The 16,937-nt window shown below is 54.1% G+C and overlaps 2 protein-coding genes across 3 annotated transcripts in view; one reads left to right on the forward strand and one right to left on the reverse strand.

Annotated features, from left to right (window-relative positions):
- Positions 1-908: 908 nt before the first annotated feature.
- VIL1 (villin 1) lies at positions 909-8,653 on the forward strand. The gene is made up of 20 exons (XM_086750635.1): positions 909-1,027; positions 2,881-2,982; positions 3,201-3,275; positions 3,415-3,611; positions 3,895-4,003; positions 4,253-4,363; positions 4,460-4,662; positions 5,168-5,246; positions 5,398-5,496; positions 5,594-5,747; positions 5,862-5,962; positions 6,104-6,241; positions 6,413-6,571; positions 6,657-6,836; positions 6,951-7,096; positions 7,219-7,363; positions 7,660-7,848; positions 8,004-8,072; positions 8,223-8,360; positions 8,445-8,653. The coding sequence occupies exons 2-20, from the start codon at positions 2,908-2,910 to the stop codon at positions 8,556-8,558; spliced, it is 2,481 nt and encodes an 826-aa protein (XP_086606761.1). The 5' UTR covers positions 909-1,027; positions 2,881-2,907; the 3' UTR covers positions 8,559-8,653.
- Positions 8,654-10,624: 1,971 nt separating this feature from the next.
- The window catches only part of USP37 (ubiquitin specific peptidase 37), a 36,519-nt gene continuing 30,206 nt past the window's right edge, over positions 10,625-16,937 (reverse strand). For both annotated transcript variants that reach the window (XM_086751077.1, XM_086751076.1), the window contains 4 exons: positions 15,577-15,692; positions 14,279-14,348; positions 13,771-13,909; positions 10,625-12,954 (listed from right to left, as the gene is read on the reverse strand). In XM_086751077.1, coding sequence (XP_086607203.1) covers positions 12,867-12,954; positions 13,771-13,909; positions 14,279-14,348; positions 15,577-15,692 — 413 coding nt within the window. In that variant the 3' untranslated portion in view covers positions 10,625-12,866. The remainder of the gene's footprint in view (positions 12,955-13,770; positions 13,910-14,278; positions 14,349-15,576; positions 15,693-16,937) is intronic.

Below are 16,937 nucleotides of genomic sequence, written 5' to 3' on the forward strand. Positions count from 1 at the left end.
CCTCTCCTCCTGGAAGAAAGGGCAGGGGCTGAATTTGCCATGTGGGCTGTGCCCCCCAGCTTTGGCTATCGGTGGGGGTGGGGGTCACAAGTGCTGCCTTCCTCAGTTTCCTCCAAATAAAGCATCAGACCCCCTCCTACATAGACTGGGGATCACTGGGGGGAGACTAGTGACACCCCCCCCTGCCTCCGAGCAGCCTGCTGCCAACATAGAGGCAGTGGGGTGCTGGAGGGGGGGGTCTCTTAGCTGCCCCCTCCCCATGCCCTCATTGGCCCTGTGCCTCCCCTCATTAACAAAGTCTCTGTCCTCCCTGGCTGCACTAATTACTGCGTTCATTAGTGGCCTGGCGTGTCCAGCTGGGGGGCCCGAGGAGGGGATGAGCCCTTTGGGGCTGGTGTGGGGTCCCCCACCCTTGTGCCACACCGGCAGGCTCAGCCCTAGGACACGGCCACCGAGCGGAGAGCGGACATACGGGTGTCACACCCCACTCAAAACTCAGCCCGACGCTACCGCTGGGGCTGCACCCAGGTAAGGGTCCCACGGGGGACACTGGTGTGGGGTGCAGGGCGTAGGAGATGGGTTGCATGGTCAGGAGGGTTTGGGGGTTCTGGTGGCTGGGGGCAGGAGCAGAGCCCATCCCCATGGCATCAGGGCACCCCCTTATTTGTGGCTGTCACTCTCCTGGCCTGGTTCAACCCATTGTCATCACTTGGGGGACCCTTGAGGGGGGGAGGTGGGCAGGACATGAGGCTCACCGCAGCCTGGCCCTGGCACCAGGGTGACGGCCGAGGTGCGGGATGCTTGTGGCAGGGGCTGCTGGCTCAGCAAGGCGGCAGAGATAAGGCTGCGGCAATCCCACAGGGCTGGGGAGGAGATAAGAGTGAGACGGGGAGCTTGGGGGCCTGCCTACTGCTGTGTGTCCCCCCCTGCTTGGGGGGTCATCCCCCAAAACCACCTTCTGGACTGGGAGCCGCTGGGCAGGACTCCAGTCCTCTCTTCTCCCTGCCAACACCAAGGGCGTCATCAGGTACCACCCGCTGGGGGCATGGGACAGGGCATAGGGCGGTGGCATGGCTAAGCCCCAGCCCCATGTCCCACCCCTGCACCCCCTTCCCGTCCCCAAGGCTGGGGCTGCAGAGACCCCCGAGGCAGAGAGGCAGAGCCCATGGGGTGAGGAGCAGGGACCTGGCCTCCAGCTGTGGGGTGGTGCAGCCTGGGGACAGTCCCGTGGGCAGGGAGGTGATGTACCAGGCAGGGGGTGGGACACGAGGACATGTGGGGTGGGAAGGGGATGCTCTGGGAAGATGACACTTTGTTGCTGGTGGCTCTGAGATGGTGGCACCGAAAACCCCATCGCCATGGGACTGAGGGAGCAGAGGGTGGGGCGTAGCCCAGCCCTGTGGCATCAGCATGTTGCTGTCACTTTGGGGAGGATTTTGCAGGGGACAGGCACCAAAAAAAAAAAATTGTCATGAGCTTAGCGCTATGTGTCTGGGAAGAATTGGGAGTTTTGGGGACCGGGGAGTGGAGGGCAGCGGCAGAACCCATCCCCAAGTCATCAGGGCACCTCTGCATTTGTGGCTGACACCCCGCTCTGGCCTGGTTCAGCCCATTGCTGTCAATTTGGGGGACATCTTGGTGGGGGCAGGCGTCAAAAACCCCATCGCCATGGGCTTGGTGCCAAGGGCCAGGAGTGGAGCAGGCCTGGGAAGGGCGGCCGGTACCACCCGGGCGTGTCAGGCCTGTGGGCAGGGAGCCTGGGATCGCCCTGGGCTGCGGCAGCACCCGGGGGGGCAATCACCCCATCAGTAACGGGGCTCCTCGGGTGCCGCAAAGCCTTGGAGGGCGCTGGGGACCTTGACTCCGGGCTGTTCCTGCCCTTATATGGTGAATGCAGGCTGGGACAGGAGGGGACAAAGGTCTCCCGGGTGCTGGCACCAGAGCACTTTGCCTAGGTGCGCTCACCTGTGCCCAGCTCTGCGGGGAAGGTAAGGAGCTGGGGCGGGGGGGCTGGAGGGTGGGCAGGGCGGGGGGGTGGCACATCCCGCAGCCACCACCGCTCCTGGCACTGGGGTGGCCTAGGGACCCACCCGTGCCCCAGCTCGGGGCTGTGCTGGGGGGCATCACCCCCCTGGATGTGAGGGATGGGACGTGGGTGCTTTCAGGGCGGCGCAACGGGACCAGGGCTGGGGGGGAAGAGACCTCCCCACTGGGCAGCACTGGGTCTCCCTGCCAGCCCCCTACCAGGGCACAAGGGGGGCTTTGCCCCGTGCCAGCTGCCTGACCCCCCTGCCTGCCTCCCGTCGAGCGCTGCCAGCCTGGCCAGGATGGCTGTGGGCACCCTCGGCAGCACCGGGCCTGAGCCCTGGCACGCTCAACACCTCTGTGGGGCCAGGCTGTGCCCTCCCTGGGGGGGGGCATGCATCCAGCGGTGGGGTCGGGAGGGGCTGAAGCGTGCGCAGTGTGCTTGCACACGTGTGTGTGCATCTGCAGTGGCCATGCCATGCTGTGCCGGGAGCAAGCCGAGCAGAGCCGGTTACTGCTGGTGCTGGGGAGGAGCAGGCCACTGCACAGCGGTGTCACCCAGCTGGGACTGCTGCCCTGGGGATGCCCTGCCCTGTGCCTGGGCACCCACGGGACCCCGCTTCTGCCCACCGTGGACACTGGCACAGAGCTGCCATGGGGCAGGGGCGATGGCAGCCCTGCTTGCGTACCTGCAGGCCTGGCACTGGGGTGAAGGGGGGGCCCTTACCCCGCCTGGGCCCGGACGGGGGGGGTTTATGACCGGGCAGGGCAGCAGATGGCACGGCAGGCTGGCTCCGTCCCAGCTCTGAATGACACCGCCTGCCATTAACGCGGGTGTTGGCGGTGTCCCGGCAGGTCCCCTTGCCTGCAGCGCCCGTCACCATGGTGGAGCTCAGCACCAAAGTCAGCAGGACACTCAACAAGACCACACCAGGCCTCCAGATATGGCGGATCGAGGTGGGGACAGGGGCGCAGCCTGGGCACCCATCTCCGGGCTGTTTCGGGGGCTGCAGGAGGGAAGATCCCCACCCTTGTGTCCGCGGTGCCTGCGTTTGGGAGTCTCAGTGCAGAACCCAGGGTCAAACTTGTCCAGGTTTTGGGGGTGGGGACAGCAGGGTGTATGGGGCTGGGGTGGGGGGTCCCCGCCAAGGTTGACATCTCGCTTCCTTCTGCAGAACATGGAGATGGTGCCAGTGCCCACCAAAACCTACGGCAACTTCTACGAGGGGGATTGCTACATCCTGCTGTCGGTAGGGCAGCCTGGGGTCCTGTGGGGGGCCGGGGATGGGCTCTGCCCCAGGGGGGTGGCTGGGGTGAAGGGAGGGGTGTCCCTGGCCAGAGTGGCCTGGGGACACAGGGTCTCTTCTAGTGGGGACCGGTGTCCTGCAGACACGCAAGACTGGGAGCAGCTTCAGCTACGACATCCACTACTGGCTGGGCAAGGAGTCGAGCCAGGACGAGCAGGGGGCGGCCGCGATCTACACCACGCAGATGGACGACCACCTGGGCACGGTGGCCGTGCAGCACCGTGAGGTCCAGGGCCACGAGAGCGAGACCTTCCGTGCCTACTTCAAGCAGGGACTCATGTATGTTTGTCACCTCCAGGGACTTGCTCCCACAGCAGGCGACGGTGGGGTGGGGGTCCTCTGCGTGTCCCTCTGTCAGGGCATTCCCAGTGAGGATGGGGACAGCCCTGTCCCAGTGGGGTGGGGGAAGCAGGAGGAGGATCTGCAGCTGTTCTCACTCCAGCCATCACCCGTGTGGGCGCGTGGGCGTCTCTGAACACCCCCCTGTGCACAGAGGTGGGAGGGGGACCCCACTGGAGCTAGCAGCGGGGGACCCAGGGCTGACAGTGTGTCCCCCTCCCAGCTATAAGAAGGGTGGAGTGGCCTCAGGCATGAAGCATGTGGAAACGAACACCTACAACATCCAGCGCCTGCTGCATGTGAAGGGCAAGAAGAATGTGGTGGCAGCAGAGGTGAGTTATGGGGTGTGGGAGGTCCCCAGGCACCAACCTCTCAGCAGAGATGCTGCTTGTGGTCAGGATCAGGCCAGAGCCCCCTCAGACACAGCTGCCCTCAAGCAAGGGTCACAGTGGGTGTGAAGGACCATGCTGCTCTGTCCCAGGGGCAACCTCATCCCAAAAAGCTTCTCTTGGGGAAGGGAGGAGGAATCCATGCTGAGCCCCAGGTTGTCCTACTGCTTGACTCCCATCATCCCACTACAGGTGGAGATGAGCTGGAAAAGCTTCAACCAGGGAGACGTGTTCCTGCTGGACCTGGGCCAGCTCATCATCCAATGGAACGGCCCCGAGAGCAACCGAAATGAGAGGCTGAAGGTATGACTGGGGGGGTTCCAGGGTTCCTCCCTGGAGGAAGGGAGTGACTGGTCACCCCATCTCCAATCTGGGCTGACCCCTTCTCCCGCGGTGCAGGCGATGACCCTGGCCAAGGACATCCGTGACCGGGAGCGCGGGGGCCGCGCCAAGGTGGGCGTAGTGGACGGTGAGAATGAGGGTGCCTCGCCAGGGCTCATGCAGGTCCTCACGCACGTGCTGGGCGAGAAGACAGAAATCAAGGCGGCCACCCCCGATGACAAAGTGGACCAGAAGCTCCATTCCTTCCTCAAGCTCTACCAGTGAGTTACTGAGGGTGGGTCACCCACCAGGACATCTCACAGCATGCCAGGGGGACCCAGCACCCATGTCTGCTATTTTCCACAACTCCCATCCCCTTGGATAGCCACCAAGAGAGGTCAAGGCCACCACAGGGGTGAGGACAGGTCATTTGGGTGCTGTTGGAGTAAGGGAAGTCCCCAGTGCCAACAGGGCTGGTACCCAATGGAGAGGTGCTTGTGCAGGTGTGACCTTTGGATGCGGTGGCAATGCCCCTGGGTGGCCCCGTCACATCTGACACCCCTTTACCCCTCCTGATGGCCGTGAGTGAGCTGCATGGCAGGGCAAGCTGCAAACCAGATTGCCACCATGGCAGAGTGAAAGGGTCCCTGGGCACCACCTCTGCCATGGTCAGGGTGGGGAAGGGGACGGGATACCCTCACCCAACCCTGCCACCCCAAGGTGGGGATGGGGACGGGGCTTTCCAGCCCTGCTTGTAACCCCTCCTTCTCTCTTTTCCCCTGCCAGCCTCTCCAACGCCAGCGGGAACCTGGTCATACAGGAGGTGGGGATTCGACCCCTGACTCAAGACATGCTCCTGCATGAGGTGTGTCACCCATGGGATGCTTGGGGGTGCCCAATTTCCTTGGCAGCTTTAACCCTTTGAAAGCTGATTTGGTGGCTCCGCCCACCAAATCGGCTTTCGAAGGGTTAAATCTGCCCAAAGTCCTAATTTCTGCTGTCATCCCACCTCCAAGGACTGCTACATCCTTGATCAAGGAGGTCTCAAGATCTTTGTGTGGAAGGGCAAGAACGCCAACAAGGAGGAGAAGCAGCAGGCGATGAGCAGGGCACTGGTGGGTACTGGGCTCGAAGTTGGCTATGGGATAGCTGAGCTGCTCACTGGAGGGGCCTGGCACCCCATACCCACGTTCTGGATCTGAATCCCCCCAGGGCTTCATCAAAGCCAAGAACTACCCAGCCAGCACCAGTGTGGAGACAGAGAATGATGGGTCCGAGTCAACCATCTTCAGGCAGCTCTTCCAGAAATGGACTCTCCCCAACCAGACCAGCGGGTTGGGCAAGACCCACACTGTGGGCAAAGTGGGTTAGTGTCCCCCTCCAATGCTGCAGGACTCCCTGGATTGGGATGGGGGGGGTGCTGTGGGGACCCCCCCATGGCTGGTGGGACACGGCTCCAGCACCCCGCCCTTCCCTGCAGCCAAAGTGGAGCAGGTGAAGTTTGACGCCACCACGTTGCATGCCAAGCCCCAGATGGCTGCCCAGCAGAAGATGGTGGATGATGGATCCGGGGAGGTGGAGGTAGGGAGTTCAGGGCAGAATGTGGGACTGTCTCGGGGCACTCACTGGGCTGTATGGTGAGATGCTGTGGGGTCCAGGGGCTGCAGGGTAGGGGGATGTACCAGTCCTGGTAGCAGCATGCCCCTGTCCCTATCCCACCAGGTCTGGCGTGTGGAGAATCAGGAGCTGGTGCCTGTGGAGAAGCGATGGCTGGGCCATTTCTACGGTGGAGACTGTTACCTGGTGCTCTACACCTATCTCGTGGGGCCCAAGGTGAACCGCATCATCTACATCTGGCAGGTGAGACCCCCAGGTTATCGACCTGCAGGTGAGAGACAGGAGCATCTCCCCAAACTGGGGGCAGAGGTCTGTCCCCACATACGACCCTGTGGGAACAGCATGAGCATTCCCTCTTCCCAAGAGGGAAAAGGGGGTTGTGGTGGGCGCTGAGCACCCCTCTGCCCTGCCCAGGGCCGCCAAGCCAGTGTGGACGAGTTGACTGCCTCTGCCTACCAAGCCGTCATCCTGGACCAGAAGTACAACAACGAGCCCGTGCAGGTCCGCGTCACCATGGGCAAGGAGCCGGCCCACCTGATGGCCATCTTCAAGGGCAAGATGGTGGTGTATGCGGTGAGCACAGGCCTGCTGGGGGGGAGACTGGGCAGGTGCGTGAGCCTGTGGCACCAGTGGTAACCTTCTGTCCCCATTCCCCCAGGGTGGCACCTCGCGGGAGGGCAGCAAGGAGCCCACGCCCTCCACCCGCCTCTTTCACATGCACGGCACCAACGAGTACAACACCAAGGCCTTCGAGGTGCCCGTCCGTGCCTCGTCTCTCAACTCCAACGATGTCTTTGTGCTCAAGACCCCCAGCTGCTGCTACCTCTGGTATGGGAAGGTAGGTACTGCCAGGCACTGGGGTGGCTGCTGCCGCCCCAAGAGAAATGTCCCCATCTCCTCTTCCTCCTCCTCGGCCGGGAACAGTGATGAAGCAGCCATGCTTGCTCTGCAGGGCTGCAGCGGGGATGAACGCGAGATGGGCAAGATGGTGGCTGACATCATCTCCAAGTCAGAGAAGCTGGTGATCGCAGAGGGACAGGAGCCATCTGAGTTCTGGGTGGCCCTGGGGGGCAAGTCCCAGTATGCCAACAGCAAGAGGTACCAGCCCTGTGCTTATGGGTCCCTGTTCCCTGCCCATGCTCGGTGGTGTGATGAGCCACCAGTTCTCGAGCAGGGTGAGCCCCATTCCCACCACCACTGCCATGTTGCCCCCCCACCAGGCTGCAGGAGGAAAACCCCTCTGTGTCCCCCCGACTCTTTGAGTGCTCCAACAAGACGGGCACCTTCCGGGCCACGGAGATTGTAGACTTCACCCAGGATGACCTGGAGGAGGATGACGTTTACATCCTGGACACCTGGGACCAGGTGAGCTGGGGAGGCATGGAGTGGGGGACACACACACCTATGATCGCACAAGCTGATGTCCCTGGGGTGGGTGGAGGACTTGCAGCAGCCAGAGGTGGTGGGATGAGAGGCTGGAAACCGCCATGTCCCTGGCCCCACACTTTTTTTTCCAGCCTCCTTGCTCCAGGGATGGCTGAGGGTGGACCCCCAGTGCCCTCTCCCGTGGACAAATCCTGCCTGCCCTCAACCACGGGTCAGGCATAATCCCAGAAGACCCTGGTCCCACCGCAGTGGTGGACATGGCGACCCTGTTACAGGTTTTCTTCTGGATTGGGAAAGGTGCCAAAGAGTCAGAGAAGGAGGCAGCAGCAGTGATGGTGCAGGAGTACCTACGGAGCCACCCCAGTGGGCGTGACCTCGACACTCCCATCATCGTGGTGAAGCAGGGCTACGAGCCCCCCACCTTCACCGGCTGGTTCCTGGCCTGGGACCCTCTCAACTGGGCCGTGAGTCAGGGAGGGGGCTGGAAAGACCAGGGGGAGGCCTTCACACACAGGACCAGTTATGGATCTGGCCCCAGCCAGCATCTGCCGGGTGTGGGCAGTGTTTTGCCCGATCCCTGTCTGTGCTGAGGGGCTGAGCGCTTTTGTCACCTTCCTAGGACAAGAAATCCTATGACGAGCTGCGAGCCGAGCTGGGGGATGAAAGCAGCCTCGGGCAGCTCACCTCAGTAAGTGGCACAAGGAGAGGTGGACAGCCGGGGTGGGAAGGGGGCACAGAAAGCCCCTCCATCCCCTTGGCAGGTGGTGGGAGGAGCTGCAAGGACAGGTCCTTTGGTGAGGGGCAGTCCCTCATGCAACCCTGTCCCCCCACCACGCAGATGGTCACATCCAAGCAAGAGGTCTTCACCACCAACACTACCCTCCTCCCTAACAAACTGGAGATCTTCCCTCTGGACGTGCTGGTGAACACCTCTGCTGAGGATCTGCCGCGGGGAGTGGATCCCAGCAGGAAGGAGGTGAGAAAATGCCAGGAGGCTGCTGGGGGGAGACTGGCTGAGCCCCCCCCCACCAGCTTTAGCTCAGCCTCCTCTCTCCTCCAGTCCCACCTCTCCGACCAGGACTTCCAGGCTGTTTTCAACATGAACCGCTCCGCCTTCAGTAATTTGCCCCTGTGGAAACAACAGAAGCTCAAGAAGGACAAAGGACTCTTCTAGGGCAGAAACCTGGCCACAGGGACAGCCCCAGCTTGTTATTTTTATTAAATAAAACAGATTTGGAAAGCGGGGCTGCATCTTACCCCCTGACCCCTGGGCTCAGCCTGGGTGTGGGGCTTATTTGGCAGAGATGGCATGCAGGGGGATGCAGGTCTTGACCAGGCACAGAGGCAGTGCAAGGAGGGACCCCCAGTTCCTTTTCCCCAGGTCCTTCCTTTGGCGATGCACAAGCTGCCCACCCCCTGGGCAACCCCAGGGAGCCCGGGCTCCCCTGTCCCACTCCACGCAGCTCGGGAGTAAAGGTCTGGTATACAGCTGGAGCCGCTCCCTTGTTATCAAGTGAACCTCAGTAAACACATGCGGTACCAAAGGTGAAAGCCACGAGCCAGAAGCTGAGGGGATGGCACCTGTGGGGACAGCACCTGCTGGGGACAGAGCCCAGGGATCACTTGTCCTTGCCCCGGGAGGGGAGGAGGGCATCTCCCTCCTGCTTGGGATCCATGGGGACCCAGAGAGGGGCGGGGGTAGCAGCTGGGACATATCTCTGACGTGGAGACGGCAGGATTTGCATGTGCCAAGAGGCGCTGAACACCCACACACACAGACACAGGATGTTCCCGGGCGTCTGAGCAAAGTCCTCATGGCAAACGCGGGGTGGAAGTGCGGTGCCCATGGTCTGCGGTGTCCAAGAGGGAGCAGCCCAGGCAGCGCGGAATAAGACCCCAAACTCAGAGAGGGTTAATAAAGAGGCTTTAATTTCACAAAAAAAAAAAAAAAAAAAAAAAAAAAAAAAAAAAATCTATCTACACATCATTTAAAAAGGGGCGGGGGGAACCCAAGAGCAAAAACTGTTAAGAGTAGAAAGGAACAGGTCTGCTAAAACACAGAGAAAAGTGCTGCTCCACGTCAACAGTTTAAAGAACCAGAAAGTTGGGGTGCAGGCAGAAACTGGCAGCAGCCACCCCAGGGCAGGCAAGGCTGGAGTTCGGCAGCACAGCCACATGGACAGCAGCTGCCAGGGGTCCCGCACCCCTTTTTCTCTCTTTGGTGGGCAAATATGGGGATAATTAGCTCAATTAAAAATAAAACAAAGCAGATGAGTTATTCCCAGACCCACCCCCACCGAAGCACACTGATCCCCACACGCTGGGGTGACCCAGAGCAGGAAGTGCTGGGCTGGCCACCAGCCCTTCCTCGGGACGCGGGACAGGAAGGAAGATGCATGGGCGATGGTAATCTGTGCTGCACCGAACGGGAAAGGCGATGCCACGGCCACAGGCATCAGACAGCCCCGCTGCTCCTCCTGCTCAGCTCCTGGCACCGGTCTGACACTGCTGCGCCGGTCAGGAAAGCAGTCCTTGCTTTGCAAAGGCTCTTTGTGCAGCCCCACTGGCCGGAGCTCCTCAGGGACACGTGCAGACAAGCTCCAGTTCATTGACACGAACAGTTTTGTACCTCTCAGAGCAGGGGAGTAAATCAAGACCAAATTATCCCAGGCAAACCACGAAGGGGCAAGAGGAACAGCAAGATGGGAGTCCCTTGTGTTTATGTGCTGAATCACATTTCAGCTAAAGTAAGCTGACTCAGGAGCGGGTAAATGTTTAACTGTGACTCTGCATCTGAGGAAGAGCCTGCACCCGTTCAGGGACTACAACAGAACTTCTCCGCCTACCTTTACCCCAGGATGTGTATCCCACCCACAAGGGACGACCTTACTGAACTTGCTGCTATGACAGTGTGAGCAGTGGGAACGTTACAGCTGGTGGGCAGCAGGCCCCTTGAGATTACACATCCATCTTCCTCCCCGCTGCTCTCTGACAGGGAAAAAGCTGCCTTCTGCAAGGAAGCAGCTCCACAGGCACTCCTGCCACGGTGAAGGTGCAGCTGAGCTGCCATATGCCAAACAAAAAAGCTTAAATTAATTAATAGACGTCTGCAAATTCTTAATGGCTAGAATCATAAGCAAGAACTTTTCATAAAACAAAGAATGCTGGTTTCAAACGTCAGCTTTCAAACCTTGATCCAAATAAAAACTGGTTTTAAACAAAAGTTACTGCACTGAAAAGTCAGGCAATGTTTGCTTTTATTATAAATTAACTGGAGTGCAGCACCTTGCCAAAACGACCTTGCCACCCAAAAAAGCAGAGCTGACTTCTGATACTACAGGAATACCAGTTATTTACAGCACTAGCACAGGATGTGCTCGGGGAAAACATTTGCCCTCTGAAAGGAGCAGTCCCTTCATCACATTCGCAGGGGCGATCAGTTCAAAGGACAACTCCCCCGTCACCGCCTCTTCCCATTGCCCAGACTCCTACCCAAATTAGCATCGACAATAGAAAAGTATAATGCTTTGTAATAAATTAACATATACACCCACTCGGGCTGCATCTTACAAGATAAACGTTCTGTCACGTTGACAGCCAAATGGTCGCTCTTAGCTTGGAAACCAGAAAGATGTCACCCTGACCAGGTCCACCGGGCTCATCCGACACGTGGACTGGGAGGCCAGTCAGTCTTTTCACCACGCCGGGGTCCCCGGAGTACTTGGCTCGGAAGGACCACCGGCAGCGATGGCTGTCGCTCGCTGCTGTGCGCAGGGGTGAGAAGAGGCCACTGAGGTAGCATCCCCATGCCAGCTGGCTAGGATAAACTCTAGTGTGGAAGTGCCCATGGAAGAGGGGCCTGCTGTCTCCTAAATCGATGGTTTTGTCTGCTTTGCTTCAGCTGATTTATTCCTGAGAAACTCCTAACGGTAGTTTTAAAAACCCAGAAACTATCTTGACAGCAAAAAAGGTGGTTTTTTTTTTTTTTTAAAGAAGTCTTTCACCTCTAAAACTCAAGCTGCAAAAATCAGAACTAGAGGCCAAAACAAGAGCAACTACTCTGCTTAACAGCCACAACTTCTCTGAAATGAGTAAATGCCAGCAAAAGGAAACATCTGCCCTGTAAAATATTTACGAAGGTGCTGAAAAAAAAAGCAAAACCAAAAAACTCACTAGGCTTTTCCCCCTCTGCTGAAACAAGCTATGAAAGGAGCATCATGTCTCTAAATCCAATACAACACAACACTTCTTCCTAACTGTGTTCTGTTAATGCTGAACATGGGCTTTCTGAAAGCTTTCCACCTGGTTTAGCTTCACAGTTTGAGAGCCCTGCACTCCTCAGAAAGGAGAACAGAGGCATAGCTGCAGTAAAAACCTCTTCCCCTGGCACACGAGAAGAACAAGCCAAGACCGTGGTTCAATCAAAGAGCAATTCAAGTGCCAAGTGCCACCCTGCAGACCCTGCCTTTTCCCACCTATTCCCATTTCACGACAACCCAGGCCTGCCTGTGCAGAAGGGCTAACGCTAGAACGCTCTTTCCCTCCCAGAAGATGACAAGTGGCTGTTGCTCACTTCCTGCTACTGTTCTCAGTCTGCTCCAGGTGTTCCCCTACCCCGAGAGTTACATCAAAGCAGCCCTAAGCAACACAACTTCAGTGCAAAATACTGCACAGTCAAAGAAAGACCTCTCCTCTCCAAACAGTACTTATGCAGTAACCTTATGAAGAAAACGCAATCAAATAATAGAACTTGTAAAACAAAAAAAATCACAATATAATCTCACGTCTAAATGAGGATGACAGTGAATGGTGTAAAAAAAAAAACCAAAAAAACAACAAACGACAAAGCTGCCACCAGGTATGCAATACATTCCACAGCACCGACAGTTTGTTTCCTGGAACCGTGTGTAAATAGCGGAGCGCTTACAAACCCATGAATGTCAAAATGCATCAGCTTGAGTGATTCCAAAATGCCTGTTTGCAAGATGACTGGCAAGAGCCTACTCAGTGATCTGGGTTTCCAGTGAATATTACTAACACAAGACACGCCAGGTTAAAGAATCTATTGCTTAAATTGCTCTTGGAGAAAAAAAAAAAAGCCAAGTGATATATAAATCTTCGCCACTCACATCTCACAGGTGAATGGGCTTTTAAAGTTGAGTCTCTTTTTGCACTATTTTTTTTTTAAATCAGTTTATGAGCAGCTGTAGTCTTGTGGCTTGATGCAACTCTTTAAGGCTCCATGCTGACAAAATTATTTGAAGAACAATAAAAACTTCACCACAGGAGGATCGCTCTGGGATGTCAAGGTTTAAACGTGTGTTTCAGGCCCAGGATGTGCACAGATGGTTCAACAAACCGAGCGTCCCATATTTCTACCTTTTGTCTCTTGTTTTGGCCCTGAGCTGTTTGTTGCTCCTGTGTGTCTGGCACAAGTTCAGAATCTTCCTTGCTCCTCAGGAGGAACAAGGTGTTTTACTCTTCACAGAGGCTGACGAACCGATCTTCCTACTTCCATGCTAAGGGGCTGTGCATTTTTTTCTGTTTCTAGTAACTCATCGAAGATATCCCTAGAACAGAGGGAAAGACCAACAGTGAAACTTATGTACAACAAACTGCTACATAAGAAAGTCCCGAGGGAATCGGCAACTGGATTTAATCCACAAAGTCAAGCGTCACGGATCCTGGCAAAGAAAGGTGCCTTATCTGGCATCTCTCAGCAAGGCTCCTTGAATCCTACAGCACCTTTTTTTTTTTTTTTCCCATTTATTACAACGAATGAGGTCAGTGGTAAGCCTCAGAGAACAGTAACAATAGTGAAAATAACTCCTGGCTCATAAAAGGATCAGAAGCAACACAGAACACAGTCTGTAGATGGAAGTAATATCCTTTACTAGAGCAACCAGTAAAGACAGACGATGGGGACAAATGAAGGCACAAAACTCCTCCTTCAGTTTCATGTGCCTGAAAAGGTATCACTTCTACCTACAAACCTCACCTTGCCTGTGTCCTGAGATGACCATGACCACAACACAACTGCTAGGAGCGGGGCATTTACAAATATCACAGCACTTAAGGAAAAAACCCAAGCTTCATTGTGATTCCTGGTGCAATGAATGTATAGCCGAGACAGCAAATCCCCTTCTTAAAAGAGGATTTAATGTATCTTGTTAAAACCCTATGTATTAGTGACATACAATTCCATGCCTCTGAACTCAGAGCACTTCAATTTTGTCATTCTTCCACATAATTCTGACTATGATTTCTTCTGACAAGTACCTGCAGATACTTTTAATCCCAGCAAACAGGCCTAGAGGCAGAAGAGAAGCCCACTTCCTCACAAACAGCAGGTAATTACTAGCAGCAAAATTCCCCAAGACACCTACTTGTGCATGTAGAAGAAGATGTAACCACTTCGGTCTCTGTCACACTGAACAGTGGCTTCTAGAGTTCTAGACACTTCCAGGTCATTGTAGGTGAACCAGGACTGCTTCTTGATATCATAGACATCACTGATATAATGGCCTTAAAAACAGAGAAAGCACCTTCCTTTTCATGCTGCAGTTTCAACCAGTACGCCAGATACCCTGGTCCAGCAACCTGTGACAGATTTAAATGCTAAAAGACCCTTAAGATCCTAGTCCCTCCACCCTTCCTGGTCAACGAGCTGGTAACAAGCACAAGCAATTCCACGGACTCCATAAGCAGTACTTTGTCCATATGCCACAGTTAGGCACCACGGCATTCTCAATCTCCTCCTCTACCAGCAAGTCATGATGAAAGACTTGCTTTGCTGCCTGAATTCTTCTCTGCAAACAATCCTCCTACAGTAATTCTGTATCACAGATTTTTAAGCTAGGCAAGAGATAAAGAATAAAATATGCTATCTTTTACCTGACGACGATGTGCTTCCAATATGGCTGACGATGCTGATGAGGCGATAGGAGTGAGGAAGCTCTCCTGTCTGAAAATAAAGTTCAGTCAGAGCTTTCAGGCGTTCACTTTTGTCCCATGCAGCTTATGGACAAGATGAATTATACACCTGAAGCTTTGGCTACTGTGTTCAAAGCTGCAACCCAATCAAGGACTACAGAAACAACGGTTCAGATCAAACAAGGAATCCTTCCAGAACTGGGAAAAAGCCTCCCATCTTATTTAATCTTTCAGCAATCTAATGAACATGCAAAGGAGCTGCTTTGACCTCAGAACAGACACTGACATGAGCTCTGCACTGCAGTTTTCTAAACAATCATTTCCTGAGTGACTTCCACTGATGTCAGAATTAATCCACCAAATAAACATAGAAAAGCAGAAAGGGAACACCACACTTACTTCTGAAATACCAAAGAAATACCTTTGATAATGGTATACAGATTTAACAGTTAATACCAGATACGTAGCCCAGATTCTCTTCTCCTGCACCTGTAATGTCAGCAGACAACGCCCTCTTTGCAGGAAACCAGCGCTATCTGTTCACTGACAATAAAACCAAATGATAGTAATTGGCTTTTGATAACTATTTTTTTAATCCCCTCTGACCAGGAAATGTTATTGATATGATTCACTGACATTCTTAAAACGCAACTCTTGGTTTAAGGGTAGGAAAATTGGCAAAGAATTTTGAGAAAATAAAACTGCTCAAGGAAACTCCAACTTTTCAACCTTTTCCACTCTACACAGTACTCCTTCCACTGAGGGAGGCAGGCAGGCAACTTTCACAACACTGCTGTGTGGAGTCTGAGAGTGCTAGCAGCTGGCAGCACAGCCTAGGTTACAGTTACATTTCACCTAATGGGAACAAGATCTTGCCATACTTTCTCAGTCTGGCGGTGCAGGATCCAGAAGCCTATGGCACTGTGACTAAGCTACCATGCTGGCTGAAGTCCTCTCTCTCGGTAAGTAAAAATTTCAGGTGCATTGCTTTACATGCACTGGAACATTTCTGGTATAAAATTACTGTTTCCCTTTTCATCTAAAATTACCATTTCACTTTTCACTCACATATTAGACAAACTCAGAAGGTCCCCGCAACTATTTTTTTTTAAAATATTTTATATCTTTTTACTTTTGATCATAAAAGATCTTTCTAAGACTAAACAAGTACACCTGCTCTGTAAAACTACCTCCGACACTAAAGTAATGGTAAAGCGCGGGTATATTTCTCAGTTAGCTTTTGAAATCATGAATCACACCTCAGCATTTCTTTTCAGCTCTTCTGCTTCAGCTTCTGAATACTCCATGTCAAGAACATCCTCATTCCCAGAGTCTTCATCAGAACCAACGCTGTCCAGGAGAGAGCTGTTAAACTCTAGATAGTATGGAAACAACAATACTGCGTGAGAAGCTGTGGCATGCACAGGAATTCACAACAGGTCGAGGTATAGCGACCCACATAAACAAGCACAATACCATGCTAAAGTTTCAGCCTTCCTTTCTAAGGAAAGCAGGACATACTGGAATTTCCAAACAAAAACTCTCTCTCCCTTCCCCGGGTTTGTCAAAGCAACAAGTAAGAAAAATATCTTGGATACAGAATTAACACCACCTCTCATTAGCACCACCTCTCCCATACTTCTACAAAAGGGCACTATGGCAATGACAGCTGGGTGATAAAAGAGCGGTTAAACACTTGGTTCTCTCCAGAGCGCTGGTGGTCTGCAGCCAGAACCAATGTTAAAAGAAGTACAGCCAGTCTGGTCAGTGAACTGTAAGTTTATACAACAAGAAGCTATGAACTAGTTTTAACTATAAGTTGTATTAACATAGCGCATTTTTCAATTAAAACTGGCATCAAAACGCTACTGCTGGCAGCGGGCATCTTTTCATTGTTTTCCATGGTAAGAAGGCTGCTCACCGCAGGAACTTCCAGTTTGCTTGGCTGAGCAAAATGCAGGCAGCTTTCTGTAAAGAGCCGGAAGGCACCACTGCTCCCTGTACACGCTGTTCCAAACTTCCTGAGATTCTGCAGCTACCCGACTAATTTAAGATTTTGTACAGTACTCATTAGGAGAAGTAGCTATGCTTTCACCAGCTAAATTAAAGCTACAGAGTCCTGGGTGGATGAGAAGTTGAGATTAACAGGACACTGCTCAGGATATATATATATATATTTTTTTTTTTTTTAAAGACACTATCACATCAGTTATGATGGAAATGTTTTTGCCAAAGAGATTCTCACACTGCTTGCCCTGTTAAATCATCAGACACTGGATTTGTATAATCTTCCTGGGAAGTTTATAGATTAATCTCTTCAACTGCAAATATTTGACTGCTGGTTTCCACACTCAGTCAGGCTGTTTTAAGTTAGACTACAGCTAAGAAACACAACCGTGTAGGCAGGTCTCTGCATGAAGCTCTTGCCACGGGTATTGCTAAACGCCACTTCACCAACGGTCCTCGAATGACCAGCGGTTCTTTGATTGCAGCACCACTGGGAACCTAAGAGCTATACTACTAGATACATGCTGAGGAATATTAGCACCTCCTTGAACAACTGCTGCTTGATGCCTTACAAATACCATGGTAGCAAGTTGAGAAGTACAAGGCAATGCTC

The sequence above is a fragment of the Chlamydotis macqueenii genome, chromosome 6, assembly GCF_036417535.1.
Source record: "Chlamydotis macqueenii isolate bChlMac1 chromosome 6, bChlMac1.mat, whole genome shotgun sequence".
In the NCBI taxonomy this organism is placed as follows: Eukaryota; Metazoa; Chordata; class Aves; order Otidiformes; family Otididae; genus Chlamydotis; species Chlamydotis macqueenii.

Coding starts and splice junctions, on each gene's coding strand:
- VIL1 (XM_086750635.1), top strand. CDS start 2,908: ATGGTGGAGCTCAGCACCAAAGTCAGCAGGACACTCAACAAGACCACA. Junction 4,004..4,252: donor AGAATGTGGTGGCAGCAGAG/GTGAGTTATGGG, acceptor ATCCCACTACAG/GTGGAGATGAGCTGGAAAAG. Junction 8,361..8,444: donor TGGATCCCAGCAGGAAGGAG/GTGAGAAAATGC, acceptor TCTCTCCTCCAG/TCCCACCTCTCCGACCAGGA.